Source organism: Ranitomeya imitator, chromosome 5, assembly GCF_032444005.1.
Source record: "Ranitomeya imitator isolate aRanImi1 chromosome 5, aRanImi1.pri, whole genome shotgun sequence".
NCBI lineage: Eukaryota > Metazoa > Chordata > Amphibia > Anura > Dendrobatidae > Ranitomeya > Ranitomeya imitator.
Window position 1 is genome coordinate 576,375,146 of NC_091286.1, and position 12,567 is coordinate 576,387,712.

Below are 12,567 nucleotides of genomic sequence, written 5' to 3' on the forward strand. Positions count from 1 at the left end.
AGTGACATTTGTATGACTTCACTGTGCATTGGTTTCACTATGTGTTATGTCTTGTGTAAGATATTGGTTCTCTACATCCTCACCAATGTGAAACCTCAGCGATTCGGTACAGAAAGGAATCATCATGGTGTGATATGGTAAATTAATAAAATTTTTACAATGGAGTCTAAATTTTTATCTTGCCAACTCATATGAAATGGAAATGCACCGCAAAAGTAATACCCCCTACAAGTTATTAAGATTATATGCTACCATTTAATTGTAGACCATAAAGTACCTACAGATAATAACAAATGATTGCGCGCCCTTCGCGCGTGCGCTGTTGAACGAACCACGCAATGGGGTGTACCCACACAACAGACTGGTGTATGTGCAGACTAATAGCAAACATAAATACCTGGTGTACCTCTCCTGCCACTCCTACCTTGTGTATGAAAAAGCTCTGTAGTTAATAATGTTTGGGTAGGGCTATCCACGAAGAAAGTGAACGGGTAGAGCTTTCCCATAGCAATATACCTAAAGGAAATGAACGGGTAGAGCTATCCGATAGCGCTATTCCTCAATGTTCTGGAGTGTAAGCTATTTCACATGGTTGAGCGCACTTGGAATCTGCCCCCAAGGCACTACCCATGACCAATGTTTGGTCCGCAGACTGCAGAGTTAAGGTACCGTCACACTGAATGATATCGTTAACGATATCGTTGCTTTTTGTGACGTAGCCACGATATCGTTAACGAAATCTTTATGTGTGACAGCGACCAACGATCAGGCCCCTGCTGGGAGATCGTTGGTCGCTGGGAAAAGTCCAGCACTTTATTTTATCGCTGGATCTCCCGCTGACATCGCTGAATCGGCGTGTGTGACGCTGATCCAGCGATGTCTTCACTGGTAACCAGGGTAAATATCGGGTTACTAAGCGCAGGGCCACGCTTAGTAACCTGATGTTTACCCTGGTTACCGTTGTAAATGTAAAAAAACAAACACTACATACTTACATTCCCGGTGTCTGGTCATGTCCCCCGCCCAGTGGGATTCAAAGAGTTAAGAAACTCTACAGGGTAATCTGTGAGAATCACACCCTAATCTTCTGCAATTGTGTCGACTTAGCGATATGTTGAGTGTTCACCTTGAACTTGACTAAGAATTTTGTTGTTCATGGCGTGAACGTCATCATTCAATGGCGTAAGAATTGCTTTATTGGCAATTGCTTCTACCGTTGCATCGGTAATCTCAATTGAGTCGCCAAAAATAGCTGTAATTAAATCACCCTCTTCAATAAAAGAATTTGGGACTTCAATTGCATCTTCTGGTAGACCATATAGATTTGACAACTCTCCATTGCCAAGTTTCAGTAACCATGAGTTGCACTCAACTTCGTCTTGAGACGTTCTCACATTCTGTTGTAACTGGAACCGTGAAAACTGATTCCAGGATTTTGAGTATTTAATGGTGGACTGTACAATTTGGACTCTTTTTCCACCTTCCCCTATTGGTAGGGTTTGACAAAGTCACCACCGTTTATGAAAACTTTTCCACCAAACGGTCTTTTTTTCCACATATGTCTTGGAACAAATTATCCACAGCGTTCATATTAAAACAGGGAGTCATTATTACTTTGTCCCAAATAACGACAGATGACTCCCTAAGCTCCTTTGCTTGAAGTGAGGTTGGCTTAATTTTTGACGCTGTGATCTCCTTTGTTGTAATTCCAAGGCCTAACTTGGAATGGTAGGTGCTACCATTTTGTAGTAATGTAGCTGCCAATCCAGTGGATGCTACTGAGCAAAGAAGACTTCTTTTCTGCTTGTAGTGTCTTGTGTAAGCAGTTGTACAAAAATGTCTTCCCACTGCCTCCTGGGCCGTCCAGAAAAAAACAGTGTGAGCTAGTGTCGTCTGGCTGTGATGCCACATTGACTGCTTGCATAATTGCATCGAAAGCTGATTTCTTAGCTTCATTAACCATAGCTTTCAATTGCTCAGCCTCCTGCTTTATTACAGCATAATTCAGTTGGTTCAGTATTTCATCTAGAACATTTACTAGAGTTGGCAATCTGTAGTCAGCACAGGACTTTTTATTGCTTAAGAGCACTTCATTAATATCACAAAGAGCCAGTTGCTCAGCAATTTCTGGAGTTTACCGCATGGTGTAATCCTCCATAAATTCGGTTTTATATTTTTGCCATATTGCCAATGGTTTAGCTGGTTCCCCATATACACAAATTATAGCAAATAATTTTCAAAGTTGGTAGGGCATTTGGAAAGCGATTGCATCCGTTATACCATCTTCCCATTGGGAACCATCTTCCAAAAGATGAAGATCAATGCACGCATTTTTATACATGTCATGTACGACTCCATTGACAGTCCTTAAGTCAGCATAAGACTTTGCTCCTCTTACGTGAAGTAAAATGAGTCTTAGGTAATACAGCTCACCATCTATTAAAGAGACTGTATACATTCAGGCAATTGTTTTCCCAATTTGAGCCCGTAGTTTTTTCCATCCTTCTAGGACAGCTTTTCTATCCCAGACATAATGTTCAGGGATTTCACTGCACAAATACTGAAGGGCGGAATAGTCAACTCTGTTTAGCTCAAAATTAGCCTGCAGAGTAGAGGCTTTTCAGTCTGAAATAACTATATCCACATTACCATCTTCGAAAAACACTTGCTGCTTGTTTTCAAGGTGAACAGCAAGCCTTTTATTTTTTAATTCTCCAAATGCCCTCAGGGGCGCTTATATACTGAGAATCTAGGTACATGGCTGGTTCATTCAAGGTTAATGTATCAAACTTGATATTGGCACAGTCATGTCCTTTGTATATATATTTGAAAAGATATTTAATACTTTTTATTGAAGCACATATCTCACCATTGATATGGCAATTGTACTTGAGTAATAAATATGGAACTACCCATCTATTGTCGATTTCTCGCGTTCCTCGTCTGGTTTCCCAGTATTGCGTCGACAGTACTGTGGGTAACCATCAACATTGGGGTTTGTCTCTGTATTAAATTCCTTTGGGAATTTTTTTGCGCATTGACCATCTGTCATGCATATAGCACCAGGTTCATCTTCGCCACATGGGCCATGAATCATGTGCTTCATCACTGCCTCATGCAGTTTTGGATTTGCTGTCTCATTTGGGATTTCAGCAGAGACCTATTTGTCAATTATTTCTTTGTCCCTCGGTTTATCTTCCTCTCCGAGGATTAATAGTGTGTGATAGTCCACGCTTTTGAAATTCTATTACATGCACATAGGCAACTACATGGCCAAAAATGTGTTTTTTTCAAAATCTCGTTAAGCACGGCTTGGAGTTTGACTTTAAATACTCGTGCGACCAAATATGGTCTGAACTCTGGCCTTTGCCATGGTTCTAAGTTTTCAGTAATTTCTTTCCACTTTGGGTTACAGGTCAGAGTAACAAAAAGATCTGACTTTCCGAATTTTCAGACAATTGTAATGGCGTCTTGGTAATTTTGCTGCATAGCTCTTGGGCTTCCAATGAAAGTGGACGGTAAAATTACTGGTGTCCCAGCTTTTAGCCCTTGGTGTAATGCAGCATTATGGATGTGATCCATAACGCTGGCATAACTGTTGACGCGTAATGCCTTTTGATTTTGTTTTATATATTTGATCCTGTCGGATTCAATTTTGACGTAACTGTCAATGATAAATTGTTGTGTCAACTTCCCAGCATTTAAAAGGGGATTGAACTCGTCACGAATGGCAAGCCTGTATGCATAGTACTGCAACAGGGTGATTTTTTTTTTTTTTGTCGATCTTGATCCACTGGTATGGATGGTAGATGAATGTCACCAATTCCTTGATGTTGCACACTTAGGCCAAGTGGAGTTGTCAAATTTATTGTCCATCCACTGTCCCCATATGGGAATAGAAGTGGATATGTCATTGCATAACACTTTCTGTGAAGAAAGCTGATTTGAAGAGTTTGGTTTTCACTTTTGAGGTGAACTCTGATGTCCCTATTAAATGTTGGTTCACCCATTGCATTTTGATAAATTATAGCTACTTTGTTGCACCTTGGTGCATTGTAGCGTCTCTGGTCATCATTGTAGTCATTTATAATTGACATTGTTATTTCGAGTGGATCGCGATTTTGCAATTCAGCAATCCTCTCTTCCTCTATTTCAAATTCCCTCATTATTGTGAAGGCTCTTGTGAGTGGGTTAATTGCTTTCATTTACTCTCCAAGAGATGATAGCAGTGCTGGGAGGCACTTTTTATTTGCTTGACTTCTTGTACTTGATGCTTCTTCACTGTCCAAGATATAAATCTGGGCAAACTTGGGAGTGCTACCCACAGCGGGATGCATTGGGGCAGTTCTGTGGTAAATTTGTCCATGAATTCGAAAACAGTATGGACCATGCCCAGAAGGTGGTGCTACTTGTGCTGCCATTGATGCCAAAGCAAGCAAGCTATTGTATTGCCTTATATTAGCCATAAATGTATTGGAATGCTGATGCTCTCCTTTCACCAACTTGACTAATTGATCATCCATATGAATGGGACATAATTGGATGCACCCTCTCTTGCAGCAGCAAAGGGATTGTTTTGTCCTGCGCCATTTTGTCTTTGAAATTTTTAGATTGGCAGAACTGACATTGAAATGTCAGTTCCCCAGCATAGTGCTCTTCAATACGTGTCTCATCAATTTGATTGAGAAGTCCTCTAGCGGCAAATGTAACTTGCCGTCGTCGAATGGCTCTTGCTTTTTGGACACTTATGGTATCTTGTTCTCTTTTGTGAAATATGTGTATCACTTTGTGCATTGCGTGTTGCTCGTTGTCGTGCAGAATTAGATGCTCTACGTGATTCAGTTACTTCATTCGTTTCTCTTGCTCTGGCCACCCTCTGTCGGGCTGCATCAGCAGTTCTTCGACAATTTTGTTCATCAAGAAGCAGGTTACGCATCCGTATGCGATTCGCTTCTCTACGTGCAGCAGCGCACTCAATTTGATCCATCTTTGCAATGTTGCCTCACAGTGTTGCCTCACAGGCGAACATTCAAAAAAGGCTTATGTCACGATCAGATGCAGCCACAGATGCGGCCCAGCCCATAGACGCCCCCAAGCTGACCAACCTCAGAAGGCGTGGGGCGTGTGTCCCCCGGGGACGAAATATGGACCCTTTAAACTGCAGAGGGGGATCCGGACCTACCCAAACTAGGGGAGGGCAGAGACCGGGGTTCTGTGGCAGCTGAGCATGTGGACAAGGAAAGAGACACGTAGGACTTGAGTAAACCGCACAACTTCAGGTATAGAGAAAGTAAAGTTTACTAAAGTAAAGTCACACAGTACAAAAACAAAACATGACGATGTCAGGCTCCCGATTCCACACCTCCAGAAGGTTACCACCCAGTGGACCGCAAGGCACCAATGGATCACCAAGGCACACATAGGCGGGACATCAGGACCCAGGCAGGACATCAGGGCACACGAGGACATCAGGGCGCAGGCAAGACATCAGAATACAGACAGGACATCAGGACATCTGGACTCAGGAAAGACCTCAGGACGTCAGGACACAGGCAGAGCAACAGGACACAGGAATACTGGATAGACATCTGGGACACTGGCGTGGCAGCCCAGGTCATCAGCTGGGACACTGGCGTGGCAGTCCAGGTCATCAGTTACATCAGGACATTGAACACAGGAAGGACATCAGGGAACACGAGGTCATCAGGATGCAGGTAAGACATCAGAACACATGAAAAAATCAGGACATCAGGGTCCATGAAGTCATCAGGACACAGGCAGGACATCAGGGTACAGACAGGACATCAGGACATATGGACCCAGGGTCACCGGCAGACATCAGACAGGAGCCGTTCGGTTCTGGACATCCGACACAACCTACAGGCACCACCAGTCATCAGGCTCCAAGTTCCAGGCAGCGGTCATCAGGTTCCAGACTGCGGTCGTCAGGCTCTGGACATCGGACCTAGGAAGGAACTCAAGCATGATGGTGCAAGCACCGCCGTACTGGACGTGAGCCAGACGGGGTTAATACCGCATGGTAGTCAGAGCACAGAGTAGTAGATGCTCAGCAGAAACATCGGTTTCAAGAGACTCAAAGTCACTGGGAGTGGGGCTCCAGATGCAGAGGGATTCCTGGAACATAATCACAGCAGACACAGTTCAGACAGGTTCAGGTACAGGAACAAGGATTCGGGCCTGGATATATCGCCTCCAGGACAGGCGCCAGAACAGGACAAAACAGGAATCAAGGCAAAGACTTTGGTACCAAAACATAGACAGGAGAGGTGCAGGAACACAAACACACATAGCAAAGTTCAGGAGCTTTGTAAGTAGCTCAGGCCCCGCCCATAGGGCAGGGGAACTTTATATATGAGCTGCCCCTCAGCAATTGGCTGGGGAAAGCATTTCAAGTACACACCCTAACCCTGATAAAAGCAGTGGAGGTGTGGCTGCGCACGCCCTTAGCACTCACAGAAACCATTACAGCACAAACAGTACAGGAACTGAGGCTCAGGGCACCAGGCTGTAACTGCATGCACTGACCCACGTGGAAAGTCATGCACCAGCTGCAAATGACCTCACAACCCACGGACAGCTTCCACAGTGGCAACCAGGGACCGCACATGAGGAAGGTATGCAGCAGGGCAAAGACTAATCAAACACCCGTAAACTCCGCCCATATGACCCAAAACCGGTTCCGCCAAATTCAGGTGACAGGTTCCCTTTCACCCATTCCCAGTATGGGATGAGGCTGAACCCTCTTATTTCACTGCAAGTGCCCTCAGTCTCTAACTGCAGTGATTGACGATAGCTCTGATCATTGCTTTTTAACTATGGTCTAACCACTTAAATGCCACTGTCAATAATTCTCAGTGGCATTTAAGTGGCGTAATTGCATAAAGCAAGCGTTACAGTCCCATCAAGGCTACTCAAGGCCCTCCTTATTACCATCTTTTTACGCCCATGCAGTCTGGCCGGGCTTCAAAGAAGATTGTTATTTTTTCTATATAAAAAACTTACTGAAAAGTTTAAACCCCCTCCCCCCCAGTAAAAAAGCAAAACATATTTGGTATTGCTCAGCTCATAAAAGTCAGATCAATAAAATATAAAATTAATTATCTTGTTTGGTAAACGCCAAAAAAAGACAAAAAGACAAGCAACCAGAATTGTTATTTTCAGTGGCCACTGGCCACCCATTCCTCCAAGAAATGCAAAAAAAAAAAAGTACCCCAAAATGTGATCAATAAAAAAATGACAGCTCGCAATTCAGACCCATGAATGTAAATATTAAAACGTTATCAATCTCAGAGAATTGTGAAACAAATTTTTCTTTTACTATACAACATTTTTTTTTTACATTACAGTAGTGATCTGAAGAATCATGTTGTCCGGTCATTTTTTTTTAAAAATTTAATGCCATAAAAACAAAACAAAAAAATGGAGGTGCTTCTCACAAAACAAAACTTGCACAATTGGTGGCTGATTAAATACTTTTTTCCCCACTGTATGTGCTACTTTAACCAAGTTTTACTACTCCATTGTTACATTAGAAAATGATTTACTACTGATAAAGTCCCGTCATGCAAACATTTCTCAATGGGCTATGAAACCATGCAGCCTGGGCATGAATCAAGCTTTATTGCTTTTTCCTTAAACTGTGACCTTGATCTTGTGTTAAAGTTAAAGTGGTTTTATAATTTTATTTAAAGAAGGCTTAAAGTGGTTTTACAGTATTATTCTACGTTCACACGTTCAGTATTTTACATCTGTACTTGTCAGCCAAAATCAAGAGTGGAACAATCAGAGGAAAAGTATAATAGAAACATATGCACAACTACTGTATTTATCACCCTCTCCTGGTTCTAGCTTACAATAATGATGTAAAATACTGACCAAATACTGCTAGTGTGACTGTGACCTTAGGCTACTTTCACACTACCGTCGGAATCTCCCCGTCGCAATGCGTCGGGCAGAGATTCCGACGCTAGCGTTTGACGCACTGCACAACGGGTGCACCAAGCACCAGCAGTCTGTTCCACTGGCAGATACGTCTCTGCCATTATGATAGCCCCCCTTCCAGGGTGTTACCTTTCTGAAGCTCCTGCTCCACAAGCTGACCTCCTGTCAGTCCTCTCTCTCTCAGGGAAGCTGCCTTAGGGGGTTCAGCAACTTGTCTGTCAGGCACACATCAGTTAGTCCAGAGCCACTGAAGGTCGATAACTTCCCCAACACAGATCGTCCAGGTCCACGGTCTCTCAAGTGGTCCAGGAAGACTCCACTCACAGGATCTTCCAGCACAGACCGTCCATGACCACAGTCTCACTGTGTGCTATTCAGGACGTCCACCCCACCTGGGACCATCCAACACACTGGCATGTGCTCTTCAGGACTCCTACACTCAGGACATCCAACACAGGTTGTGCTCTTCAGGAAGCATACTCCCAGGACTTCCAACACAGGCTACTCAGTGCGCTATTCAGGACGTCCATCCGTACCGGGGACCGTCCAATACACAGGCATGTGCATGTCCGGGTGCTATTCAGGACATCTGTCCAACACCCCAGGCCACCAGGTCCAAAGCGCCGCCATGTGCTCGTCAGGGAGACGACACTCCCAACACATAGGCTCTCCAGGATCTTCCAGCATAGACCATTCAGGTCCACACTCAGAGACCATGTGACCCACACCCTGGTCACATTATGAAGTTGTAACCACTCCCACAGGTGGGAGTGTGTGTGTGGCTAGTTCGACCCATCCATCTCTCATAACTAGCCCAGTAAGTTTCCCTTCACAACTATACAAACAACACAATTTACTTGTAGGACTACAGGTCCCAGAACAACAACATTACTTCAGACTTACCACGCAGACTCGATTGGCGACACATATCGGCCACTTACAATTCTGCCAGATGCTGTTTCACCACCATTATAACCACAGAAACGCCTCCATGCATATCCCGAGGAGCACACCCAGCACCCCCTAGCACCCCACTGCATCACAAAGGATTGTTTCTGAGACTGCTTTATCAATTCTTATTACTACTTTGCACACACGTGGTCAAAATTGTTGGTACCCCTTGTTTAATGACAGAAAAAACCACAACAATCAGAGAAATAACTTGAATCTGACAAAAGTATTAATAAATAAAAGATCTATGAAAATAAACAAATGAAAGTCAGACATTGCTTTTCAACCATGCTTCCACAGAATTTAAAAAAAGATAAAACTCATGAAAAAGACCTGGACAGAAATGATGGTACCCTTAACTTAATATTTTGTTGCACAACCATTTGAGGCAATCACTGCAATCAAACGATTCCTGGAACTGTCAATTTGTTTCATTACCGCACAGCAGGAAGACTAGTCTTCATATTTACCTCTTGCCGCGTTTTACTTTAACAGCCAGGTCAATCAGTCCACTGGAATCTCTCCTTTTTTGCAATTATGGCTTCATCCTCATTTTCGTGAATTTTCTAGGATGAGTTCTGGGTGCCCTGGACTAGAGGAGGCCATACAGAAACTTGGGGATGTCTGGTGGGAGGTTCAAAAGAATATTGGGGTGGCTCAAAAATGGAAGGCCAGTAGGAAACGTTAGGTGGGTCCTTTCTTCAAAGTAGGGAATAAGGTTTGGTTATCTTCCAAAAATATTAAGCTGAAAGTACCATCCTACCATTCTGGTTGACTTCAGATGTCCTCAGTTTCTTTGTGTCCCTAATGTGTTCTACAGATCCCTGTTAAAAGAGTTTTCCCTTCGGTGTTGTCTGTCTCGCCCCCCCTTCCTCCAGTTTCCGTTGATTGATATTTAGAGTACGAGGGGCAGAGGATCATGGATTCTTGCCAGATCTGAAATCCCCACCAATATCATTGGAGGGAATATGGACTCGAGGAGAGAGCATGGTTTCTGGCTCGTTCTGTGAATGCCGAATGTTTGGTCAGGGCCCTCCATCTCAGGCTTCCTGGGAATCCTGGGTGTGCGATGCCACCTAGGTGAGGGGGTACTGTCATGATTCCTGCACTTAGTGTGTCTTGGACGTAGTGAGTCACTGCTCAGTCATCCAATCTAGTGGTAGGGTCATGCTGAGCTGTTCGTATTTTGATAGACAGCCCAGCCATCCCATCTGAGACTGGGAGGTGCTGACCTTCCATCAGGTTTTCACTATTCTAACCTATTATCCAGCTACTTAGCTAAGCTGTCAGTCCCAGACTTATGTCATTCATAGCATTTGCTCGGTGGTGAATGTTTCTCATGTATTTCTGTGCACTGCTTGTTGACCTATTGCTGCCTGACATTGGACCTTGTTTTGACCATCCGATTGCCTAGCCCCTTTGCTCTGATTTGCTTTCTTCCTGGTATTTTGACCTCAGAGTGTGCATTGACTATGACTTTGTCTTTCCCTTTTATTTTTCAATATGTTCTATTGGTATCTGACCCCAGAACGTTTAACTACCCTGCCTCATGGCTTGTCCATGAGTGGTGACTATCATGGCTATGTTGAGCCATCTGACAAATTAAGGATTACCACATTTGTATTTATGTTAAGAACATTAATAATACAAAAAAAGTGGTGAAAAGTTGCAACACAAGATAGTTCAGATGGTGGATAAGCAGCCCCAATCAATTCCAAAGAAATTCAAGCTGTCCTACAGGCTCAGGGTGCATCACTATCAGCGCGAACTATCTGTCGACTTTTGAATTAAATGAAATTCTGTGGCAGGAGACCCAAGAGGACCCAGTGCTGACACAGAGACATAAAAAAGCCTGACTGCAGTTTCTCAAAATGTAAATGAGTAAGCCAAAATCCTTCTGGAAATGTCTCGTGTGGACTGATAAGACCAAGATGCAACTGTTTGGTAAAGCACATTATTCTACTGTTTACTGAAAAAATGGAATAAGGTATACAATGAAAATAACACAGTACCTACAGTCAAATATGGTGGAGGTTCAAAATATATTTTATGGTTGTTTTGCTGCCTTTGGCACTGGGTGCCTTGACTGTGTGCAAAGCATCATGAAATCTGAAGATTAGCAAAAGATTTTGGGTCACAATGTAGTGCTTACTGTCATAAAGCTTTGTTTGCGTCTTAGATCATGGGTCTTCCAGCAGGACAATGACCCCAAACATGCTTTAATAAACACCCAGAAATGGATGGAAACAAAGCACTGGAGAATTCTGAAGTTGCTAGCATTGACTCCAGATCTAAATCCCAGTGAACACCTGTGGAGAGATTTTAAAATTGCTGAATTCAAATTTGAGAGAACTGGAGCAATTTGCAAAAGAAGAGAGGTCTAAACTACCAGTTGAGAGATATAAGAAGCTTGTTGATGGTTATAGGAAGCGACTGATTGCAGTTATTGATTCCAAAAGGTGTGCAACGAAATATTAAGATGAGGGTGCCACCAATTTTGTCCGGTCCATTTTTTTGGATTTTGTAAGAAATTATGTTTAGTTTGCCTTTTTCTCTGTTTTTTTTTGTGTCGTTGCAAGGAAATAAACATGTGTATAACAAAACATGTGTAATGGAAATAATTTTCTGAGAGAACAGCTTCATTTTCTGGAACAATTTCCAGGGTGCCAAGAATTTTGGCCATGAATGTATATAAGATTATGTTCAGTTGAAATTGATCATATACTTTTTATGATACTTGAGACCTAAACGTCTCCCCTTACTTTTATCAGGTCTCGGCGGCAAAAGTTTTTAATTGGCTTTGAAGAATAACCTACGAGAAGTTTCTTTTCGGCATCACGTATTCTATATTAAGTGGAAAGTTTGGATACAGTCAAAATGAAGCTGACTTCTTCCCTGCTGGTCAACGCTTTGTGTTACATAAACACTGAGCACCCCCCTTAGGGGCGGCTTTTGTCTGTATTCTGCAAGTTATCTCCACACCCTTTAACAGTACGCCATTCTTTGATAAGTGTTTGGGCCAAGAGTTTAACATGTTGAGCAGCACAATAGGGGATCGGCTGATATATGGCTCACCAGGTCATTGCTGTGGAAGTGGCAGCAGAAGAAGACAATTTGTAATGAAATTTAAATTGCCTGTTAAAGGGGGTTACAGAATGGTCACTCATTTTCACAGAATACAACTAGTGCATCTTTTACAGGTACTTCTCTTTCTAAATTGTTCTTTAGAAAATAGGAAGTTTAAGGAAGGAGTAAAATAAAATAATCTAAATCCCTTAGGATGTAGAACTACTTCTACTGATGACAACCATGTAAAATCAGGGTGAACGCTAACATCATATTGTGCATGAACTTATCATGACCTTTTGCTACTTACTACTCAATTCAAGATGCTCATAACTGGGAAGGTTCTAAGATACTGTTATGGCTTCTGAGAGGTTGTATGTATACAAGGAGTGACCAAAATACACACATTTTTAATATCTAATGTATAAAATTCATGTCTCTAGTCAAGAACTTTTTCATTAAACTTTAAATAAAAGAAAATCAAAGGGGTTGTACACTGCTGAACATCCACAGCTTAATCAATTCAGACCCAAATTAAAACAAAAACAACTCTTACAGCGGTACAGTTCCAGTTGCAGTAATGTTGGC

At 42.7% G+C, this 12,567-nt stretch overlaps 1 protein-coding gene across 1 annotated transcript in view; it reads right to left on the bottom strand.

The window, feature by feature from the left end:
• Nucleotides 1–12,567, bottom strand: part of LOC138680763 (uncharacterized) — a 179,805-nt gene that overhangs the window by 7,037 nt on the left and 160,201 nt on the right. The window contains exon 3 of the mRNA XM_069768028.1: nucleotides 1,127–1,406. Coding sequence (XP_069624129.1) covers nucleotides 1,127–1,406 — 280 coding nt within the window. The remainder of the gene's footprint in view (nucleotides 1–1,126; nucleotides 1,407–12,567) is intronic.